The following is a 24693-nucleotide window of genomic DNA, read 5'->3' as shown; positions in this document are numbered from 1 at the left end:
TACCTGTCTGTATAGATCTAAACTGCAGGGATAGCTTTTTTTGTAAAGGCAGAATAACACAGGATGTTTTGTTGTTTGTGGAGAAAATTATTGTACTCAAACTGTTCTAAGGGAAACCGGTCTAGACCAAAGAGTCAATGGAATACTGCTTAAGTGACCCACCAAGTGCTAAAGAAGACAGGATTGGTTGGTTAGGTATTTCACTGAGACTGAGGAATAGACAAGACAGATGTATCAATACTTTCCTAATTTTTTTCAATAAGAATGATTGTTTGGATCATTGTCAATCCTGCAACAGCTGTTCATACAGTGCAAATTAAACTGAACAAGTTGCAGTAAGTGGACCTGATGTGCTTATCATAATCAAATTTCTTTATAGAATGTATGGCATTTTCATATTGTTGCCAGAAACCCCATTTACAAAGGAGGTAGCTGGTTTCATTCATTGTGGAGCCGAGGTGGAAGCGTGCCCGATGCTATGATGTCATCCCACATCCGTCTCCAAGCAACTGTTGTCAGGGGCAACCACGGTTCTCTGCAGGCAGCACACACAGCCTGGCAGAGGCAGAGAGGACACAGTGACAACGTGCTAACAAAATTATCTTTAGCTATTAATGTTTAATAGGAAAACAACCATTGTGCACCCTTTAGTCTCTCACCAAACAGACCACGTGACTTTACCACTAAATATAAAATGGCGATTGTTTAGTCTTCTAGCCTATATTTTGCATAAATACATCTGGAGATGACATCACCAAATATGACTAATTATATTATTTATTATCAGTATATTATAACAAGGATGCTGTGTGTATATACAACAGAAAAAAATGCAGTAAAAAGACAAGCCATGTTCACACACTGCCCTCTAGTGTTTTGGTTGATATCACACACAAATTAGCTTTATTACCCATTTTAAAGACATTCTTTTTGGCGATTTAACTCATGAAAGTAGCAAATATGTGATACACTGCACAAACATGGGGTACCAGCCACATAAGTTTTAGATTAGCAAATGAAATGCTAATGAATTTAAACTACATATTTTGATCAATAAGTCTTCATGGTACCCATTTAATTTTGCACAAAAAGTGTGACTGACAAACTGAAAAGCTGTGACTTAAACCGTTAATAAATCATGTTATCAGTATTTTCCATTCTGCATAGAACTGAACCCAGGTCTAAGGGTCTTTAAATGTATTAATACTGAGAAACTTAATGCAAAAGCTGTAATTGTACATCCAGTGTTTGGTGGATTTTTGTTTCAGAAATGGTAAGGTGCATACATGGCACGGCCTCTCTCAAATATTCATTGCTGAGTTGTAAAACAACAGTCTTTAACTCCCTCTAGTGTACAATGTGAGATCACAGCTCAAACAGCAGAAAACACAAAACTATCTATATATTCCTTCAAAATTATTTAAAACTGTAGTTACATATTCTTCAACTTTAAGTTTAAGATATGACTTTAATGTATGATTTATTTATTTTTACTTTGCTTTTTTTTTTTTTTTTTTGCACTTTGTATGACAGAAAAAAATGTTATCTTTGGCTTAAAAAGCTCAATAAACAATAAAACTTGGGGATAACTTCTCTGGTGGAGGATCACCTGCTTCTCTCCATGGAGATGTTTTATTGAGAATTGTTGAGATTAAAATTATTTATCTTCATGGGAAAAATTGATTTGAATTTGAATTGATGGCACTTTCCATGTGCTTTCATGTTCAAATAAAGAGCCTTAACAGAGTGACTTGACATGATTTTTTTCTTCACATAAGCAAATATTAAATCTATATTTTTAATCAAAACTTCACCATTACTGCAAAGGAAAAGCTGATTCAAAAAGCGTTATCATACTGCAGATGTTACCATGACAACCAAGGTAACTGACTTAACAGAGGTAAAAAGGAATAGAACTCAACAAAAGTCTGGCACAGAGCAGATTCATAGCCTTCTTAAAACACAGTATTAGTCAATGTTGGATTTTTATTTTTTTTTTTTTACAAATCTTACATGCTTCTGAGTGACTTCTCTTTTTTGGGCAACATCGTTTCCTTCCTCTTTAGGGAAAAGTCAAAAAACGTTTTTATATTTATTTGTGTTGGATGGTCCAATATGGATTTCTTGAGTCGTTACTGTTAGCCATCATTTGACTTGCTGTTATGGCCGATTACCTATATTCGCCAATATCAATATTAAGGTCTTAAAACCCAAAGCAAGGAGCAAAAATGTATGTTAATAATAATTAATAATACAAACAACAAAATTGTGTTTATCTGTGATGTAAAATCATTGTGTAAATATATAACCATATTTTTAGCCTAATTGCTCTTATTTCCATTATTACTATTCAAATAGACTGATTCGCTGAAGACAAACTGAGAATGACACATGAACACAAAGAGACTTGGGCAGTGCAGAAAAAAAAAATATTGGTGCCAAATATCAGCTAAACTGTCAGTATCAGACCAATACTGAGACCTTCCAATATAATAATTAACCATCCCTTATATTTGACATTTTTACACACCTCAGTAATTGAAAATATATTATGCTTTGTTTGTCTCACAATGTTTATCAGAATTCTAAAATCACAATGTTTTAATTTTTCCACCCTAATCAAAACATAACATTGTGCCACTTTTTAATCAGTCATGGACTAAATAAATTCATAAATAGATGAATGTTTATGAATGTATACTGGGGTGAGTGACTATATAACCAGACAGCTCTTCATTTTATACAAGGACCTATTAGCTGATAAGTGACTCCATGAGAAGACAATGGACCCCAGTGGGAGTGGTGCCAGGGCAGGGTTAGCTCATGCAGTATCACTCACACACAAAGAGGAGAGAGGGCAAGAGAAATCACTTTTGCTTCCACCCAGACATCTGCTGAGCACCCAGACAGATGGTGAGCCAATCAGAGAGCTCTGTCAGGTCCTCACACACACACAGAACTCTGCATGGCACCCAGGACAGGGGGGAACCTTACACAAGTGGCACTGACACTGGCTAGGAAGAACAATGAAACGCCATTGTAAAGACACAAAGAAAGTAAAAGAGAACAACCACAAGCAATAAAATTGTTACAATAAAGCAATACTGTCAGAAGACAAAAGACACAATTTCCACAAGACGAGATTCAAGATTGTGTCCACAAGAACACGTTATAGTTATGGGTCATTGCTCTGATGAAGACACGTTACTGTCAAAACACATTGGCTGTCCATGCTGTAATAATGGACTTTTAATTTTTCATACTACAGACTGCCACGGATCTCTACTTGACTGCTGTACACACATCTTCTGGTAACACCGGCTTTACTTGTCCATATCCTAGAACAGCACCTGAAGATTACCGTCTTGACACACTGATGCACTCATTTGTCTATTTTTTCACATTATAATGCCACATTATAACTTTAAACAAATGCAAAGACAATAGCAGCGCTGTTACTGTGAGTAGGAGTGAATAGTAAAACAAAGATTATTTTGTCCCTTATTTTCAGACTTACCATGTGACTGTGACTAAATCTGTTATTCACACCAGAGAATTATACCTTTTAAACCATTACTGCAATAGTATTGCTTAAAATGTGCAAGGAATGTTACATTATATGATATGATGTCATGAAGAAATGCCCCACTTTCACTTTCACTTTAAAACAAAGAATGTTCAAATTACTTGATACTATGATACAGATTTTATTTCACTTTGGCACGTGTGGAGAAACCATCTATCTACATTGAAAGCTTGAATCTACAGCACTATATGACCACAAGGGACACACATTCAATAAATGTCACGTGTGGGCTTTTCTCTGGTTTGTTGTGAGTGACTGAGAGGGTGCTGAATGTAAACATGCACATGATTGATTGACAGAGGGCTATGGTAGAGCAGGCGAAGTGTTAGGACAGTGTGTAAATACAAGAGAGTGTGTGGGCGGAGAGGATGTTTTCTTGGGCAGCTCTATACAATCAATACTACGTCCATAGAACCCAAGCTAATGAGAATAACGGCTAAACTAACAACAAACATGAATTAATTAAAGTGTAGGAGTAAGTATGTAAACAAAGAACTGGAAGTACTATGTTTTGCTCAATTCTTTAAAAACGCATACATAAACGTTGTTGTGTGGGCATACTAAAATACAACCAATCACAAAAACAAACACACCCAAGGTAAGAGAAAAAGGAAATCATGAAATTGCAGCAAGATATATTGTGCGAATGTATAACAAAACAAAATCTTACCACCACTGAACAATGAAACTGCACTAAAGAAAACAAAACATGCACTAAACTGCACTAATCAAAACAAATATGGCTGCTTATGTGAAAAAAAGAAAGGAAAAGTATAGGGCTTCAACGATTAATTGGCTAATCGTGACTAGTCGACTTGGATTTGGTAATCGTTAGGTGGACTATATAGACTCTAAAGCACATAGGAAAAGATCTTTTATAACAAAGACACTGGTTTTACTAACTAAAACCAGTGTCTATTTCTAATTTTCAGGAATATTACACTTAATTTGTAAATATTCTCTATCAAAAATTCATCATACACTGCCTGGCCAAAGAAAAGTCGCCACCAAAAAAAAGGTCACACACACTAATATTTCGACCACCTTTAGCTTTGATTACAGCACAAATTCACTGTAGCATTGTTTTGATAAGCTTCTGCAATGTCACAAGATTTATTTCCATCCAGTGCTGCAATAATTTTTCTCCAAGATCTTGCATTGATGATGGTGGAGTCTGACCTCTGCACAAAGCCTTCTCCAGCACATCCCAAAGATTCTCAATGGGGTTAAGGTCTGGACTCTGTGGTGGACAATCCATGTGTGAAAATGATGTCTCATGCTCCTGAACCACTCTGTCACAATTTGACCCCGATGAATCCTGGCATGGTCATTTTGGAATATGCCCATGCCATCAGGGAAGAAATTGATGGAATAACCTGGTCATTCAGGTAGTCAGCTGACCTCATTCTTTTAGAAGTAATCGTTTGGATAATCAAAAAATGTATCACTGAGTAGCTGACTACTAAAATAATCCTCAGCTGCAGCTCAAGAAAAAAAAAAAAAGATCACATCTGCAGTCAATGAATGAAGGACTGAACTCTAATAATCTGAGGTGAGAGAAATAACATTATGTTCAAAATGATGGGCTCCTTTGTTTCTCAAGCATCACTGAAATAAACAAATGTGATTAAACCGTGCTGTCTGAATCTGGCTCAAGATGCGACGGAGGGAGTGGTGACCTGACTGTTATCCCTCTGTATATAAAATAGAGAGATGTCTCATTCTGGACTTGTCAGGCAAGCAAATAAAGGGTTCATACCTGATTTTGATCCATGGGTCAAGAACATGACATCACATGGTTCTCATCCATCTCTACCCACTCTGCGTTCTTTTCTCTCTTTTTATAATGCACCTTGAGATGTCAGGGATAGTGTTGGCCAGCAATTGTTTTCCCATGATCCTTAGTAAACAATGTGTCTGATTGGTGTCCCGGTGTCTGATTGTTGGTACCCAACAATGCTTTGCAAAATGCATAGGTTAGTCTCTGTTATCTGTATTTAAAGTACAGTGCATATTACCCAGGGAATTTACCTTAATCAGAAAAAATACAAATCAAGTATAGCCCCTTTAAAACCAGCAATGCATTTACAGTAGAACATCTTTACAGTATCATCTCCGCCTGGCAGCATTGGAAAGATGATTCCAGAGGTCTGCTCATTAACATGCAAGAGGCACATCATGCATTCCCGTTTAACACCTGAGCCTTCTGTGAGCTGCACAAATGACCACACCACTGCAGTCAATTAGCCCTCTGCAGCGCATCAATAAGCTTTAAACTGGCTACTGTGCAAACACCTCACAATATAACCTCCCAAACACGTTCAATCTTATACATTTATGCATGTGCTAACAGGAATCTATTTTGCACCTCTCTTGTGATTAATAATTTGATACGTCCAAAAATGTCATCATATTAATCTAGTGCAGTGGGATTTATTGGAAAGGTTCTGATCAATAATGTGATGAAAGACTTAAGCACAAGCAAAATCCGACTCAAACTGTCTGTGCAAAAGAGGAAAGTGGATTTACAACTAAATTTTGGTTAAGGTTAAGGCAAGATTAAGGTAATGTTCACAGAGGAAAAGATGTCCTCTGTATCTAACCCATTCTCAGTGTTGATCAGGACTATCCTTCACTCTCTTTCAATATTCATTCGCTCTCTTTTTCATTTACCTCTTTGACAGAAACAAGACATACTTTTAATCAGTGCCATTTCACAAAAAGATTCCGTCAAACTAAGTCTGAACTCCATACCACACCTTTACTGACAAAATTGGCTAGACTGGTAGACTTTGTGATGAAAAAAGTCTCAAGCTGATTGTTGACGATTTGACATGATTGGATCTCAATTTAATTAAAATTCGATTGATTGCACATCCTTAGTTTGGTCTATTTTGCATGTTTGAGGGGAAAACGGACTACCAGAGTGCCACATAGGGAGAACATGCAAACTCCACAAATACCCAGTAAGGTCTGAGAGTAATACCTGGGACCATCTTGCTGTGAGACAAAGGTGCTTATCACTTTATCACCCAACATGAAAAATGCAAACATGTAAAACAGAGCTCTGTTACTAACTCTGTTACTCTGTCACTAACAGAATTCTGTTAGTGACAATGAGTTAAAGTAGTTTGTCCCCCCTGCGTCGTACCTCTTGTGTGAGTGTTGACATCAGCAGTCACCGCAGTTGCCATCACTCAGCCGTGACTGCTCTGCAGTCACTCTGCAAATTCATGATTATTGCACTGAATTTACTGCAGCATCAGAAAACAGCTCTCTGTACCAGCAGAAGGGACATGCACCACTGTAACACTCCAAAATATATCCAAAATATCATGTTCATTTAAGTCAACAGATTTAACTGGACTGATGGATGATCTGGAAAGTTTTCTTCTAGTGATGCAAGTTAACAAAATTAAAATGTCATGTTTTTAATAACTTGTTGTGCTTGCTTGATTTGCTGCTTAATTACTCACACATTTACATATGACACAAGCTAATTGGAGTTAAAATGAAGTTAAAATGAAGTAAGATAGTGGACAGATTGTATTCATGAGTTTGGCTTGCATATATCATTTTAGGTCCGAGCCCCGACACGGCTTCTCCCCCTGCCTTGACTACAGTATCCAAGCAACCCATGCCAACCCATGACAACATTGAGTCAATGGGTGAATCATGTCCCCCAAACACACTCCTTGCATCAAGCCCTATCCAAGCCATATTTATAACTGCTAAAATGAATGGAAGTCAATGGGAGGTCAATGAGTGACCCCAATGTCATGCCGAATGATGAGCGCGTCCGAAATGTTACAAAATTTCACATAAAATTCCAATCGAATTGGTCATCCTGATCAAAAAAACTCAATGAGACCCATGTTGTTTTTTGCACTGTGTTGCCATGCCGATGCGAAAAATTACCCATGTAATCCTAAAGGGAGTGTTCCTAAAATGTCCCATTCATAAGAAAAACATTAGTATCATGGAACAATGACTCTTCATGTCATCAAAATGTGATTTGGACCCATGTCATATCTTTCACTGGGTTGCCATGGCAATGTGCGTAAGAGCCAATGTTATCCTAATGCTAATTCAAATTTTTGTGCATCAGCGTTTCCAGTGCCTGTTAACTTTGTTTAGTGACGAGCACAGCCCAAAGCCACAAAAAAAAAAAAAAAAAAAAGAGACAAGAGGCGGGTTAGCGCTAGCCTTGCGGAGTGCCAGGTCGATCGAGTGCAAAGCGTGGCCCGCGAGGTTCTTTTGATGCCGCTTGCAGCTTTAATTTTGCATTGCATTTGACCCATCCTGCATTAGTGCCACTGGGGTAACCTGTTTAGGACTATATTTTTGCAAGGAATTTCTATCAACTTAAATGTATTAGATATGGAGAACATTAATATAGTACAAGCTGGACCAGGAAATGAGTCCTAAATGTTTACAAAAATGTGCGCTGTCAGTGGTTCTTGATTTTTTGTTTTTGTTAGGGAGGTTTATTTATTTAAGTGGTTAAGAAATATCCTTTCTTTGCTACAGTAATTGACATATAGAATCTTCTATCATAGCTTTATAATTGTATTTCCTCTTTCCCCCACACAACCCTGGCAAATTCACACAGGCATTCCTTGCTACTGTATATTTCTTCTCCCGTCTGTCATTGTAATCAATTATCTGAGTATGATGTCATGCTGCTGACCCTCCCCCACCACACTCCACTACCCGCTATTGTCCACGCTGTGTACATCAGATAAAAAATGACTGCGTATGCATACAATAATGTATGGGGCACACTGCGCAACTTAACCTTGTGTATGGAAACAATAAAGAGCCGCAATATAAATAAAAAAGTGAGATATTGACATTGCAATCAAGACCAGTGTACACAGAGCACTGCATCACGTCATAGGCCAGTGATTCGATTAGGGCTGAATGAATCTACTGGCTGCATCTTAGTCATCTGGTCTCCATCTTTAGCAACAGGATAATTGAATGAGCGGCAATAAGGATGAGGGCAAGGAGGCATGGACACAAGCCACACTGTTTTGGGGTCAACGTATGTAAATAACACAATTAATGGGCATTCACTGTTAGCAAGTTTTCAGACTTCATAATTGCATTAGTCAGTCTCGAATGATGTAATCGTCCTGAAATGTTTTCCGATGGGGTTTATAAATAATCTTTGGTGATGGTAGTCTATAGTATAATTATATATTTGACAGACAAAACCTTTCTACAGGGACCTAGAACAAATTAGGGCCAAATTATTATTATTATTATAATTATTACTTTGTCACGTAAATAATTTTAAGTGTATGTGCTTGGCTTTCACTGATTTGTAGTGCCAAGCAAATCATAATAAGCTGCCTGTGTAATAACTGGTGGAGATAATCATTTATGAAGCTAAAATATTAATAGGCACATAGGCAGGAAGCGTGATCAATATTAATCCCAGTCACAGCAAACACACACATGCCCTGGGTAAACTCATTAATAATGGAGATAGGTTCTGCTCTGAGCAAGCTAACGCGAATACAAATGTCATGCACCAAGAGCTGGCATCACTTACTCCACATCAATCACAACAACCTGTTAGAGCATGTTCAAACAAGTCTAAACACTGCAGATGTTCATCTGGACTTTTCTGACCTCATTGCTTTGGCTTCAATCACTCAACAGTAACCTGGGCAAAATCTGAGCTAGTGCTCTTTGCTGCTGCAGACAAAATAACAGAATAATAACAGATATTACTATGCCGGATTCAAAAATGTATTGTAAACATGATGGGGTGGGCGTTGTTCAGTCAGAAGAGACTAACAGGGAATGTGTGGTTTGATTCTTGTTCTTGTGTTCTTGAGCACTTCATTGCACTTATTTTTTGAGCGTGTGATTGTGTTTGGTCACTGCAACAGAGCATAAACTAAACAGCAATATCATAACACCACTGGTTTGAAAAAGCTGGAAGAAATTGCGTGGCTTGTTAAGTGCAAGATACACAAGCTCAACGCATTGCTTCCATTAGTGCAGCCACATTAAGTAGTATTAATTCTTATTTACACCACTCCAATATAATGATTGCACTTCCAACAGTTCAAATTATAGACAGTAAGCTTATTTTTCAGGTTAGCTCAGTGACAGAATGCTAATCTGAGGTGACAGTGACGGGTTTTGGGGTTGTCAGCTTTGACAGCGGGGCACTTGTTAAGCTACACCTTCTATGTTAATGTTAATGTTCATGCTAACGTATGCAAAGTGAGCCAGAGTCTGGGGACAACACCTGCCCTCGTCGTATTTTCTGAATATGTTAAGGTTTCACATGTCACTGCTGAAGGCGAAGGGTTCCAAATGGCATAAACATATAAGCACAAAATGGCAGCCTCTCTGTCCCAGGGCAATTGTGGCAATAGCAGTACTTAACACTAGTCTGGCACTGACATCCTAATGCTTAACCAGTGAGTGAATTAATAATTTGCCCAATTTTAGAAACAAATTATAGAAAACAATGCATAATTTCATTATATATATATTTTTTATATTTAAGTTTGTTTTGATGCATTTGCTGAAACTTTTCATCAGTGTGATTACATCTGCTATCTACTTGTGGAATTTGTCTTTTATTTTCAGGGGCACTTCTGCCGGTAGACATAAATCTCTTTACTCTTTTTCCTAGCGCTGTCTTCATCACTTACCCTGTGTTTGCCCTGTCCATCAGTCCTCCTGTCTCTCCTTCACCCTGCTCATTTCGCTGCTGCCTTTCCCTCAAGTGAAGTGCATGGCCTATATCGCCATAGTAACAGACAGCAATGACAGGTGGAGATAGCAGGTAGTGCAGTCATGCATGGACCCCCCCTATCCCCACCACACACACACATCCCTTGGGACTGCAGAATGCCAACAGCCCCAAATAGGAATGAACGCACTGTAGTTCTAAGTCATATATGTACATTTCATCTAAGTGTGTACAGCTACATTCCAGTGAGTGTTTCGGACAACTATGCACACAAAATTCCCATCACTGTCCTGTGTCCTAGATTGTTACTGCAATTTCTGAATGAATAACTGCAGCAGAATGGTCCTCTTTCTCATGTGCTATAGCTTCCATGAAGTTGTCACTAGCCTAAAAGATTACACGGGATTGAAACAAAACTGCAATGTCTGGGGAAAGTGTGCCCCAGAATTTTATGGCTTATAGTAGTAAAAGGGGAGGAGCATTCCAAGCATCAATGCTCCAAATCAAAAATAATACTGGAAAAATGAAAGAGATAGAACATGCTGTGTCTTTGCCTTACCATGAGCAAGCAGACCGCAGACTCTGGAATGAGTTGGACAGCCATTGCAAAATCTTATTATAGAAAGGCCAAAAAGAAAGGTTAAATGTCTTCTGTACACCTTGATCTCGTAGCAGTCCAGCTATTTTCCAAATCCGGATAAGTCCTTTTTAGCAGGTTTTTTCCTTTCTCAGACAGTTTGCAGTCACTAATAGCTGTTTCAATTGAGCGTTCACCTGTCAATCTCCAATCTTTATCCCTTTGCTGCTCACTTCCACTTTTTTTCTCCACAGTGCCGCTATATCCCCTACCTAAGCCCCCTTGGACGTGCCGTGCTAAGTGGTCTCCCCCCCTCCTTCTCGCTTCCTTCTCTGGTGCCTTCTTGTGTCTCGTTGCAGTCAGCCAATGCGTTCATCACAATACAATGCACATTGGCGCACGTGGGTCCTTCATTTAGCTTCACTCCCGGACGTGTCTGCCGCTACCGCCGCCGCTGTTGGTAACATAATGTGGCTCGCATCAGTAATGATCCCCTGTCTTCAAGAAGGGATGATCTTACCTTTGCGTCCGTTAATGGTGATGTCTTTTGCATGGGACAAAAGACAAAAACGCCAGGGTACAGAGCAGGGACTGGAGAGAGGTGACAGGAGAGGGGAGCCGTAGTGGGGAGACCGGTGGTGAAGCAGGGTGCGTAAAACCAGGTGGGTGGAGAAGAGGGAGGGGAGACAGTGATCGAGAGCACAGGGGGCTACAGCAGACCGCGCCTATCCGACAGAAAGGCAGCATGGGATAGGAGTAGAATCCAGACCATGCACGTGGATTGGAAGGAGATTAGAGGTCTAATATGGTGATAACACAAGTCATGAGACCAAAAATATTTAATTATTTGGATCATCTTAAATGTCTTTTGTCACCTATACACATACAGATTATAGTTTGGGTATTAATATATATTTATTGTGGAAATGTAGCAATGAACTGTATATTTTATGGAGAAAATTACAACGCAGGGCACGATTATGTTGAACCTCCAAGTGATTTTTACAGCCTAAGAGGATAGTGATGATAGTTTTGTAGCAAAGATTACTTTTTACTATATCTGAAAACAATACAGGCTACAATATAACATATCAGTAGCTGCATATTTTGATTCATTTTAGCTTGCAGACAATGTTGTGTAAGTATATTAATTATATATATTTTATTGTGGTTTAAAAGACTTGCCATTTTGATTAAGTTGCATGCATAGTTTAGATGTTCTTAGTTTCATAATTATATTTCATAGTTATCATTCCATATATGAATTTAATTCAATGAAAATATTTATTTTGGGAGAGATTTAGAGACTTTGTAGATATGGAACTTTCCAAGAAAAATAAAAAGATTTCTTTCTATGCTGACCAGAGGAGTCTCCTCCTTTGACATACACTCACACACACCCAAATTGGGAGACACTATAACAAACTGCAAACACGCACATCTCAGGATTCTCATCTTATCCTTTCCATTACTTCATTGTTCACTCTACCTGTGCAAAACTCATTAAACCCTTCTGACTTTTTGTTTCAGACTCTTGGTCTTCTTTGATGCTTACACCAAAAACATTCTTACACTACTGTTACTTCAAAAAGTACTCTAAAAACTAAAATTACTTTAAAAAGTTGCTCAAGCAACTGTAACTGAGTAAACTTAATTAAGTACTACTCACCAGTGACCGTCATCCACAGCATAGGCATCAGTTGACAGTTTTTGTCCTGCCCCCTGGCTTCATCATACTCAGCAGTGTGCAGCCTCATGAGGTCACTACTCCACTCAATAAGGAAGCTCTCCGAAGGCACGGGGATGGCTCTGTACCTTTAACACCACCAAAACTTGTTCCAGTTCCACTTTCATAGTTCCTCTGTTCTGAGAAACCAGTTCACTACATTTTGGAGAGAGAAAAGCAGATACGGTATTATTAGCTTAAAGCATCGAGTTTGGACTGGAAGATAAAAGTAGGGAATAACAGGAGAAAACCATGACGAAGTAACTATAAACTAACCACAACGCAATAACAGCTGGTGGGCCTGTATCACGGTATGTATGCTAACACTTTTAAGACCTTTACTTACTTAATTTACCCGTCTGAGTGTTTACCATTCATGTTTGGCTAATAACGCTACTTGGAAACGCGTTCAGTAATGCTAAGCTAGCGCACCTTTCTTATTTTTATTTCGAATTTTGGAAAATATATAGAAATATATACGGTCACAATGGTGCTCTAAAAGCAAACTATTGCCAGTGCATTAATCTCACATGTGGAGGTAGACCAGGTTTTGTCCGAGGATGTAGCAGCTCCTCACGTGCGGCTGTGCTCACCTGCGGGAGAAAGATGGCGCTCTTCCCTCACGTGCGCGGAGGGAGAAGTGGAGCGACCAGACCAGGGGTCTGCAACCCTCCAAATAATAATAAAAGCCAAAAGTAAAATCTGTCAAATGGACAAAAAAGTTGTTGTTCACCCCTACAACTTTTTTCCAGTTCGTTTCTGATGCAAGCGTCAAAGAGGACTAAAAGACTGAAGTATAAGTCAGAAGGGTTTAATGAGTTCCTCACAGGTAAAGTTAACAATGGAGCACCGGACTCTCACGAAAGGATAGGAAGAGAGTACTGAGATGTTTGTGTTTTCAGCTTTTATAGGTCTCGCAGAGACCTTCTTCTCGTCAACATGTGGTTACACATTAAAAACCTTTTGGCAAAATCCAACAGTGTGTGTTTTTAAGTCAAACAATCTCATTGTTTTATGACCCTCAGAGTGGGGGTCACTCAGTCCTTGGTGAACAGGGCTACAGATAACACCTATGATCAGGGCCACTTATCTTCTTGGCCCCAGTGCTCGCAGATTGCTTTATGACCCTCTCAGGGTGGGGGGTCACACAGTCTTTGGTGAATAGGGCTACAGGCATCTGGGGTAGTATTACATTGTTAAAAAATACCTTACAACAGATTTTACTTTTGCATTTACTAATTACACAGACACTCTAAAGAGTCATATGCGGCTCTTTAAAACCTCCAGGGCAGCTCTTTGCACTTTGATGAAAAAATGGGTATGCTGTATTTTACTTGTTTATATTTGCCATACCAATCCATTCTATTAATCTATTAATCACTTCATCTCATTACTTGTAAAAAAAAAAAGACTCTTTCTGCCTCAGTTGACAGTTTTTGTCCTGCCCCCTGGCTTCATCACACTCAGCAGTGTGCAGCCTCATGGGTCACTACTCCACTCAATAAGGAAGCACTTTATGGCTGGCTCTTTACCTTTAACACCACAAACTTGTTCCAGTACCTGTGACAAAGTGGGCCTTTGTCCCTTTTAATAGTACTATGATTTGGTTTTGCACAGGTTTGTTCATTTTCAATAACTTCAATACTCAACGAAATAGAACTATCCCAGGTTTGTTTTGTTTAGTTGTAATCAGTTTAAATCACCACACATTTGTTAGTTAAATATATTTTATTTAGTTAAATGTGTCTATTCAGTTCAGTCCAATAATCGTCTTACCTGCATCCCCACATGGTCCAGACTAAGAGGGGGTGTGCCCTATGTCGGCCATTTTATAGGCTTGAGTGGGGTCGTGGGCCGGACCATGTGGAGGGGGAAAAACTGATTTAAGTTTGTTTATTTCTTTGTGTTAATGTCTTGTGTATTTTCATTTCCTGAACTAAGTGTTTATAGTTTGTTTAGTTAAACACTGTTAGTAAAGGGACTCGGGCCCGGGAGATGTTTTTATGGAACATAGGCTTATGTTACTCCCATCGCCCCTGGACAAGAGATGGAGTAGACCGGGGGTGGGGCTTCCGGTATAGGGAAGTATTTTAGTCTGGACAATTAGACAGATGAGGTACACGTGGCTTTTGTTTCAGTTGCTTAAGTTTGGTTGCTTAGTTTTTCGTTGAGCACCATTAATTTTTGTAAATATGTATTATTTTTTGTGTTCACGGTGTACCACTACACGGAAATAAATGTGTCTAATGGGACTTCTTTTGAGTCTGCCTCCTATTTTGATCACTCGGGCCAGCTTCCCCAGTACCACTTTCATATTTCTTCTGTTCTGAGAAACAATTTCACTACATTTTGGAGATATGGTAATATTAGGTAAAGCATTTAGTTTGGACTTTCCAAAAGATAAAAATAAAGAATAACAGGAGAAAACCATGATGAAGTAATTACAAACTAATCACAATGCAATAACAGCTGGTGGGCCTGTATCACGGAATGTATGCTAACAATTTTAAGACCTTTATTTACTTAATTTACCCGTCTGAGTATTATCATTGTACCATTCATGTTTGGCTAATAGCGCTACTTGGAAAAGCTTTCAGTAATGCTAAGCTAGCGCACCTTTCTTATTTTTATTTCAAATTTTGGAAAATATACAGAAATATATACGGTCACAATGGTGCTCTAAAAGCACAAAAATAAAACAACAAAAATAATTTCAAAATACTAAGAAAATCATATTACTCAAGTTGAAGTACAAAGTAGTGGTACAAGACATTACTCAAGATTAATATATAATAATTTGGGAAAACTACTTCAAAAGACATAACATCTGATTTATAATTTAAAGTGAAATCTGATTAGAAGTCAAGGCAAGGCAAGTTTATTTGTATAGCACAATTTGTACGCAAAGTAATTCAAAGTGCTTTACAGAATAAGAAAGACATTAAAATCACAATACAACAAATCAAAACATAAATAATCACAAATAATCATCATAAAATTAACATTAAAACAGAAGAGTGCAGAATAAAAACCTTTTAGTCATATGCACAGCTAAATAGAACTGTTTTGAGCCTGGATTTAAACATTGTCAGAGTAGAGGCCTGTCTCACATCAGGAAAACTGTTCCAGGTTTTAGCATAAAATTGAAACGCTGATTCCCAGTGTTCTGGACGCACTGCAGCTGTCTTAACGCTCGTTTGGAGAGGCCACTGAGCAGGCCGTTGCAGTAGTCTAACCAACTGGAGACAAATGCATCGACAAGTCTCTCTAAGTCTAGTTTTGACAGTATACCTTTTTTTGCAAAGATTTAGATGGTAAAAAAACTGCAGATATTATTGATTTGATGTGACTGTTAAAGTTCAAGGTTGAGTCCATTATTACCCCTAGATTTCTAGCCTGAGTTGAAGGTTTTAGAGAGAGAGACTGGAGATGACTGCTGACACTTTCTCTATGTTTCTGTGGGCCAAAGATGATGACTTCAGTCTTGTCTGAGTTTAGCAGAAGAAAGTTGTTTTGCATCCACACACTGATCTGTTGGAAGCAGTGGCAGAGTGAATCGACTGGTCCATATTTACCTGCTGCCCGTGAGACATGGATCTGAGTGTCATCTGCATAGTTGTGGTAGGACACATTACTGCTGCGTATTAAGTAGCCAAACGGCAGCAGCATGTAGAGATTGAACAACAGAGGTCCCGGGATTGACCCCTGGGGCACCCCACAGGTCAGGGACATTTTATCTGAGACACATTTTCCAATTTCAACAAAGTACTCCCTGTTTTCTAGATAGGACTTGAACCAGTTTAGTGCCGTACCAGAGATGCCCACCCAGTCCTCTAGTCTCTGTAAGAGGATCCCATGATCCACAGTGTCAAAGGCAGCACTCAGATCTAACAGGATCAAGACTGAGACTTTGCCTGCATCAGTGTTCAGGCAGATGTCATTTGTCACCTTGGTAAGAGCAGTCTCAGTGCTGTGGTGGAGTTTAAAACCTGATTGGAAAACATCAAAGGAGTTGTTCATTTGGAGAAAGTTAATAAGCTGTTGGGAAGCAACTTTTTCAAGGACTTTGCCGAGAAACGGCAGATTAGAGATTGGTCAATAATTGTTCAATATCTTGGCATCAAGACTGCTTTTCTTCAGGAGAGGCTTGATAATCGCAGTTTTCAAAGCTCTTGGGAATGCTCCAGATTGAAGTGACATGTTAACTATGCAAGTGAGTGGTGATTGCAAACTGTTGAGCACAGACTTTAGAAATCTAGTGGGTAACACATCGAGGTATCATGTAAAGTTTTGTCAGTTACAAGTGCAAAGTGAATTAAAGCTGCAAGCGGCATCGAACAGCTTCGCCCATTGACTCAATGTTGACGCTGACATGCTAGCAAGAACAAATATGCATGTCCCATGCCTACGGCATGGGTTGCTAGGATACAGGAGTCTGTGCACGGTGCAGTGTTGCCATGAAGTTGCGCGCTTTGCACGCAACTTCGTGAAGACAGTCTGCAACGATGAGTGCATGGGCAAAGCCCATGCACTCATCGTTGCGGAAGCAATAGGCCCTACGCCCTGTATGGGTTTGGGCCTAATCAGCTCTAAGTGTCTAGGTGGGTGCTGAGGTGTTATTTGCATTGTGGAATTGTTGGCATTTTTAATGCCCCGAACCTTGTCATTAAAGAATACTGCAAACTCATTGCACTTAAGATGTGTAAATTAGTTCTAACGGCAATGGAGCTGGAGGGTTTGTTAATCTGCATACTGTTGCAAACAGGATATGAGAGTTGTTACTACAACTTCCAATAATGTCCAAAAAATACCTCTCCCTTGTTCTACATAAACTGTGGTTGTACCTGTACATCTTTTCTTTGACTTGCACCATTCCCGCTCGGCCCTCTGGCACTCCCTTTTCTGTGCCCTGACCGAGTCATCATTCCTCCACAGTGCTTTCTGCTCTTCTTTAACCATTTTAATCTTCATCTGGGAAGTTTGGGTGAGGGACCAGGTGGAAGATGAGGGGAGAATAGGTGGGTACGGATTCAGCATAGTTTATGCCAGAACTCTTGACCATGCTATATTGAGTGTAAGGGGAGCCAGGACCCTGTCCAGGCCAGTGCCTCAGAGCATGGAGGAGGTTATCCGTCAGCACTCTCACTCCATCTCTGCTCAGGTGTGGGCCATTTCCCTTGAACAGGTCCTCTCGTTTCTAGAATAGATCAAAGTTCTCAATGTAGTGCAGTCTTCTGGCCACACATGCGTTGAACAGCCATGTGTTCAGCTGAAACAGCCGGGTAAATTTGTTCATCTTCCTTCTATCTATGCTGGGAAGAGGTCCACTGATGAACGTCTTAATCTCCACATTATCAAGCTCCTTGTCGTAACGGGTGTGTGTAGCAGACCAAGGGATGCAGACTCGGGGCAGATTTACAGTATTTATTGTAGAAATGGGGCAAAGTACAAACAGAGGGTGATCCAGAGGTGAGCAGGTGAACAGGAACACAGGGACGACAAACGCAGAACAGAGTCAAGACACGCAGACGATCTCACACTGAGTGTCTTCTCCCATCTCCTCTTATCCATGGCAGGTGTGGTGATTAGCCAGATGGACAGCAGGTGCGCGCGGGAGGAGCCGAGAGCTCCGCCCAGCTCCAGGTACAGGCAGATGAGGGAGGGGGAAGAGCACACAGGGAGACAAAACAGGAACAGAAAAGCACACATCATGACACTCCTCGAATAATTTTATAAAGTCCCTTTTAAAGATTTCAGTCTGTTCCATTCTTTTGTCAACTGCATCCACAATCAGCTGTGCACAATCAGCTGTTTAACTGCTCGGTGTGTTGACAAAAATTTTCTCATTTATCCTGTTTCTGTGTCTGGGATAGGAGCAATTTGTATTCCTCTGTGGCTCACATTTCTGATAGCACTGTCTCCTAACATCAGAGTATCTCTGACCTTTAGCACAGATTGCTGCTAGCATTCTTTTGCCAACATCATTGCTCTTGTTTTGTGACAAAAAAAATCTATTTTCTGTTTGTATCTTAACATCAACATCAATATGTGACAATGAAAAAAATCTGTCTGTAAGCTGCATTTTGGGTGATGGAACAATATTAGCATTGGGTTTTTTTTATCACTTGTTGCGTTGGCTTGGCATTCTTGTCTTTACAAAGTTTTGGAAAAGACACAGTATCACTCAGGTTTAAGTTTTCTCACCCTCTTCTCTGAAAATAACTGTAGGCTACTTACCATTGGAAGTCACAGGAAGCGTCCGGTGAAGTCCTTTTTCAGATTCTAAAAGAAATATCCGTGCTTGTAGCTCATCAATTTGTTGTTGATAGTTACGACAGCATTCACAGGAAGAATTCCTTTGGTTTCTTCTGCTGGACATGTTGCTGGCTCATCAGAAATTTAGTTAAAAAATGTACAAATGTTTTAAAAGTCTTGGTTCACTTAAAAGAAAATCATAACTAAATAAATCTTCCAGCACTGGAAGAGGTAAAATGATTAAAAAGCAAAGTAAAGAAGGAAGCAGCAGGAGGAAGCAAGGTTTCTGTCTGCACTCTTCAGAAGCAGGAAGCACAGAGGACAAAACATTAAATAATGCACAAAATCTGGTATTTTCAAAGGATAGATATAAACATTAAAAAAATACATTATATTGGAAGGACTAGGGCAAGAAATCCAAATGTTCAAATCATATCATATTGTCGACATAAAGCTTTTGTTACTTGTAGACTTACTGACAGTGGGAAGAGTAACCAAAACTTTCATTCAATTAAGAGTACTGTTGCTTCAATAAAAATATTAGTAACTAAGCAATATCCCTCCATGGAGATATTGTTTTCTTTGCCCGGAATATTCCACAGTATGGCATAACAACAGTCTTGCATTTATTCTATTACCGGTGAACCAGAAAAGTTACATAGTGCACCTATGAAGTTAATTACAGTTTCTCCATTCAAATCACATTATGTTCCACTTTACTTTTGTCTCTAGTTATCTCCATTTTGGAACTAAGAATGTATTTGTTTACACATTTTAAAAGGTCTGTAATGGACTTGCCAATTTAGGGTTTTACCATTCTAACACCATCTCATCCATGTCTCTTTACAGGGACTCTTTCTAGGCTTGCAGAATTTAGAACCCCTGAAGAAGACCTCCTCAGGCTGTGGGGATAACAAACAAGAAAGATGGCGCTGCTCTCTCACCGTGAGACTGTGGTGCGGTCAGAGAACCTTGCGCCAGTGGCAGACTGGCAGGAGGTGGGCAGGGGCGGCTTTGGACGGGTGTACAAAATCAGGCACAAAGACTGGGGCTTCGATGTGGCTGTTAAAGTATTCAAGCGAAATGCCAGGTATGGATTGTATTGTTTTGTCAAAATTAGGTTATAATGAATATTATTTAAATTTAGCAAGGCCTATGAGATTAGTCTATTTATACTGTGGGACTCCATGCATGAGTCCCACAGCAGTGAACCTGACATGTTGTTTGTAAAAATTGTACAGTAGAACAATGAGCTTCTCTACACTACAGTATTTCCTCTCTGGAGTCACTTGATGTGGGGAGAAAGGGAAGGGAGAGCATCAAAAACAACAGTGAAACTTATAAAACATGTTAATGTGTTGTTTTTGGCACATATAGCATTTTCAAAACAATAAAAGGAAACATGATGATCTAAATATGTGTAAGCAGTAAAGACACCATAGCAGTAAATACACACTCTTTAATGTTTCTGGTTTAGTTCTAAACCAATTTATCTATATCGTATAACTTACCAGATATAAACTGTAATGAATAAAACATTGTAATGAGATTACTTTTGATGATATTCACTCAACTAGTGATGGGTTTGTCAATAACAATACTGCATAATACTGAAACACAAGAACTGACAGATCAACCATTCTGTTCCAGTGACACAGTAGAATACAGCTTCTGTACTAAACTGGAATCATTACCAATTCCAAAACACAAGGGAGCTTTATAAAAGCCAGTGTAAACTCTGATTTCTTTATTTTTTGTTTTTTTTACCCAACATCCAGCAACAAAGAGGCTTGCTTCATGGACCTGGCATCGAACGAGTTTGTGCTGCGAATGTATGGGATCTATGAGGGCCCTTCAGGAGAGAGAGGATTGGTCACAGAGTACATGAGGAGGGGGTCTATCGAGTCCCTGCAGAAACGACTGTCTGGACCCCCGCCCTGGCCCCTGGCGTTTCGACTGGTTCACCAGATTGCACTGGCTGTGAACTTTCTCCACCTCAAGAATATTGTGCACCTGGATCTAAAGCCAAGCAATGTTCTCCTGGATGATACGCTCAATGCAAAGGTATCGTTCTTTTAAACAAATGTAGGCACAGGTTGTGCTCATATCATGTTTTCTTAAAATATGTACATGGTTGGGCACAGGGTAATTCTCTAGTAAAATGATAGTATAATGATAATGATCTACTTACTTGACCTGTTACCTTGTAAAAACAACTTATTCCAAGTACCATTGTACAGACTAGTCTACAAACCCAGCAGGGAAAACAAATATTTTGTTGATACCAGCAGTATTATAACTGACAACAAATTTTGATGTGTGATATATTGCAAAATAGTATTTATACCTCTGTAGTTTTATAAGTAGCCATACCTCTGACACAATAACTCTAAAGCAGGATTATACCCCCAAAAAAGTATGTTATCGTAAAGAGAAAACATGAAGTGCAGTGAACAGTGAATATTGAAACTGAACATTTTGTTTTATAGTTATTTTATATCTTCAATGAGTTATATAAATTATTTATTTAATCCTCTACAGCTCAAATACCTAACCCTAACCCTACAGAAAAATATTTTTCCACTAGTACAAAGAAAAAGTAAATACTGACCTCCCAAAAATATTGTTGCCCATGTTTTTTCACATACCAGTATATAAATAATGTTCAGATTCAATGTCTGTGTTTATGTGAAATACTGACATCATAATGTGTATACTTCCTATTACCCAATGATACCAAATTCAACTCGACTGTATGTTGCATGTGCAGTTGGCGGACTTTGGCTTGTCCAAAGTGTCTGTGAATGTTATGATGATGAGGAGTAGTCTGCAGGCTGGACCTCAGGGCACGTTCCCATACATGCCACCAGAAGCCTTTGACATGTCATATGAACCAGTGCAAACTTTTGACACGTACAGGTAATGGGATCTGCGATTTTCAATTCTGTATTCAATATTTCATTTTTTAAATATTCTTAACTTGTCCCCTTCAGTTACGGTATTCTTCTCTGGTCTGTCTTTACTGGAAAAGAACCATATGAAGGTAAATATGTCATTAACAGACAACATGAAGTAAACCGTACATTTTCAATGGTTAACTCATAATGGTCCACAAAAACTCTAATTTGTGGTAAAATATGCAATATATCTGTAGATAAAATTAAAATCTGTTGTGGTTTCAACAAGTATTTGTCCAATAAAACCTAAAAATCCAGATTTTTCTTTCATCAAAAATGAAAGAAAAAAGTCTCCATTATCTCCTATAAAAAGCAATAATGTAAAATGAAATTGTAAATGTCTTATTTTAGTCTATTTTTGGCTTAAAAGTTATATACTGTGGCTTTAAGTACAATTTGACTATACTATTCTATTATAGGTTTTTCTAGCACCATCTCATCTATGTCCCTTGACAGGGGTTAATTATACTCTTGTAGAACTTAGAATACCTGAAGGAGACCGGCCTCCATGTGGAGACCTCCAGCGCCTTCAAGTAGTGGGAATAACAGATATAGTTGATCTCATGAAGAAATGCTGGGATAAGGACCCTGCCAAGAGGCCACACTTTAAAGGTATATTCCACACAGAGTAAAAGTTTGTTGTGGCAAAGTTTAGGGTAATATTAGTCTAATTATTAAACTGACTTTCTTGCAGACTGCCTTAAAACAACTGAAAGGCTGTTATCAAGACACAGTAATGGCATTCAGAAGGCAGTCTATGAAGTCCTGACAATACTGGTATCATCATTATTATATTTTTAAAAATGCAGATCAGTTGATAAAGTATAAAGTTGGTTTTATTTTATTTTATTGTCAACTGATTGATTGAATGTGTTTTATATTTGTTATTTTGTAGGACTCAACAAATCAGCAAGGTACTGTCATAACTTTTCTCATGGCTTTGCAAAAATACTACACTTATTTGACATTTGTTGTTTTTTTTGTTTGTTTTTTTATTTGCAATTTGAAGGTGCTGTTAATGATATTATGGACCAAGGACCAGTCATCAAACACAAACTGGTCAGTTACTATTTATAGTTAATGGTTACATTAATTACATCAAATGTCAAAATAAATTCATTTATTCTGTTTGTCTCAGCCTTCTTTGAGTGTTTCTGGTAAAACGGTGACAAGAAATGAAAAAGGTATGAACACATAGACGCATACTTACAGAGGCACACTTTCAAATAAAGGTACTGAGATATGTAAAGTGTATTATTTAAAATTTAATAACCAATCAGTTGGTTTGATAGAAATATCTGAGAGCTTTATCTCTGATAGCCTTCAGAAGAGATATTATAGTTTACCTAAATATGCGTATTGCTGGGTTTCAGATGGCATCATAATATTCTATAGTCCAATAATATTCAAAACAGATGGGGAGGGGTTCAGTTTTTTTGTAATACAGTGAGTTCTTGTGTATAGTCATTAGAAATAAATCAGGTTCAACATTTGCAAATTTACAGTTTGGATATTTCATGACAAAGTACAATATAATCAATAGGGAAATCTGTTTCTTGCCCCCTATCTGGCTGTAACGACCACATGCTAGAATTTGAAAACTGCCTATTAGAAAAAAAATTAAAAGTGGCCCATTATGTTATTTCTGCTTTTTCTTTTGTATCCTAGCCAAGTTTGTTGACCGTCACAGGCATGTCCTCATCCAGAGAGTGTCGAACGCCCTGGCCATAGCAGAGGAACTCGGAGACATGGTGCATAATGAGACCTACAACATCATTCAAGCCAAAGAGACGAGTGAGAACAGACTCCGAGTGCTCTACAGTGCCACATTACATTCGGGTGGTAACAAGGTGAAAGCGGCCTTCTACGACGCCCTGAAGAGATATGAGCCCGATCTGATGGAGGACCTAGGTACAATCTCTACTCGTACTTTGAAATGTATATCAGATGTATACAGATATTAGATGGATATTTGTGTCTTTTCTTTCAGAGAGCCAACCAGGCAGTCCAAAATGAATTTCCGGATCAAACTAGTTTTAACCTTTAGTGTACATTTGCTCAAAATTTTGTTATTTGATTTTTATTTTACTTTTTACTTATTTTATTTATTTTCTTATATTTTCTTTTTAATTTTTTAGACAATAACTTAGCTCTGCTGTTGAATCCCTCAGTATCTGTCAGGAGCAGTCAGTCAGTGAGTCACCTGCAGATGATAGTGTGGAGGGCATCCCAGGCAACAATCTTACTCCTCTCACCCACTCCCATTTTCATTTGATTATATTTAGATTAGATTTGATAAGTTGTAAACACTCATAAACACATGCTTACTGTTTCCCTGACCTCGCAGTCTCTTCTACATTCTGAATTGATCCAGAAAGGTCTGGAACTGGATAATTGACTAACTTCAGAAGGTCTAACCATATTCGCTAATTTGTATCACTTGTTTCTCAAATTCAGCAGACGTCTCCTCTCAATAATTCTCGTAACATTCAGAACCATATAGAGCTTATTTTACCTAAGATAAATAGGATGGTGTTAGATTGTTGATTCTGCAAAACTTTACGCTGTTTCTCAGTCCTTTATGTTGACTTTTTAAAATTCCGTTTTACATATAAGCAGCCGTGTTTGTCTTTGATACGAGCAGACCATGCGTCTCTCTAATTGGTTAATCCACCTGTCAATCACGCCCCCTCTGAAATTGGGGAAACATGATACGGCTCAATACTCCACTCCACCAGATATTCAGTATTGAAATAATAAAATAATGAAAAAGTTTATGATGAACAGTTAATAATATACCTTTAAAGGCACTGTACCTGATTTTTTTTTTCTCAAAGTGCAAAAAACAGAACTAGTCCATTTTGTCATTCC

The 24693-nt window shown here is 38.6% G+C and overlaps 1 protein-coding gene across 1 annotated transcript; it reads left to right on the top strand.

The window, feature by feature from the left end:
* Window positions 1-19791: 19791 nt before the first annotated feature.
* On the top strand, window positions 19792-23856 carry LOC129456339 (receptor-interacting serine/threonine-protein kinase 3-like). Its single transcript, XM_055222583.1, has 11 exons — window positions 19792-19955; window positions 20644-20929; window positions 21636-21784; window positions 21859-21908; window positions 22279-22434; window positions 22517-22599; window positions 22718-22736; window positions 22832-22881; window positions 22961-23006; window positions 23491-23733; window positions 23813-23856. Exons 1-11 carry the CDS (start codon window positions 19792-19794, stop codon window positions 23836-23838), a joined length of 1272 nt encoding a protein of 423 aa, XP_055078558.1. The 3' UTR covers window positions 23839-23856.
* Window positions 23857-24693: the final 837 nt, after the last annotated feature.

The sequence above is a fragment of the Periophthalmus magnuspinnatus genome, chromosome 6, assembly GCF_009829125.3.
Source record: "Periophthalmus magnuspinnatus isolate fPerMag1 chromosome 6, fPerMag1.2.pri, whole genome shotgun sequence".
Lineage (NCBI taxonomy): Eukaryota > Metazoa > Chordata > Actinopteri > Gobiiformes > Gobiidae > Periophthalmus > Periophthalmus magnuspinnatus.
The sequence above is the reverse complement of the archived record's forward strand: the minus strand, read 5'-3'. Positions and strand labels throughout refer to the sequence as shown.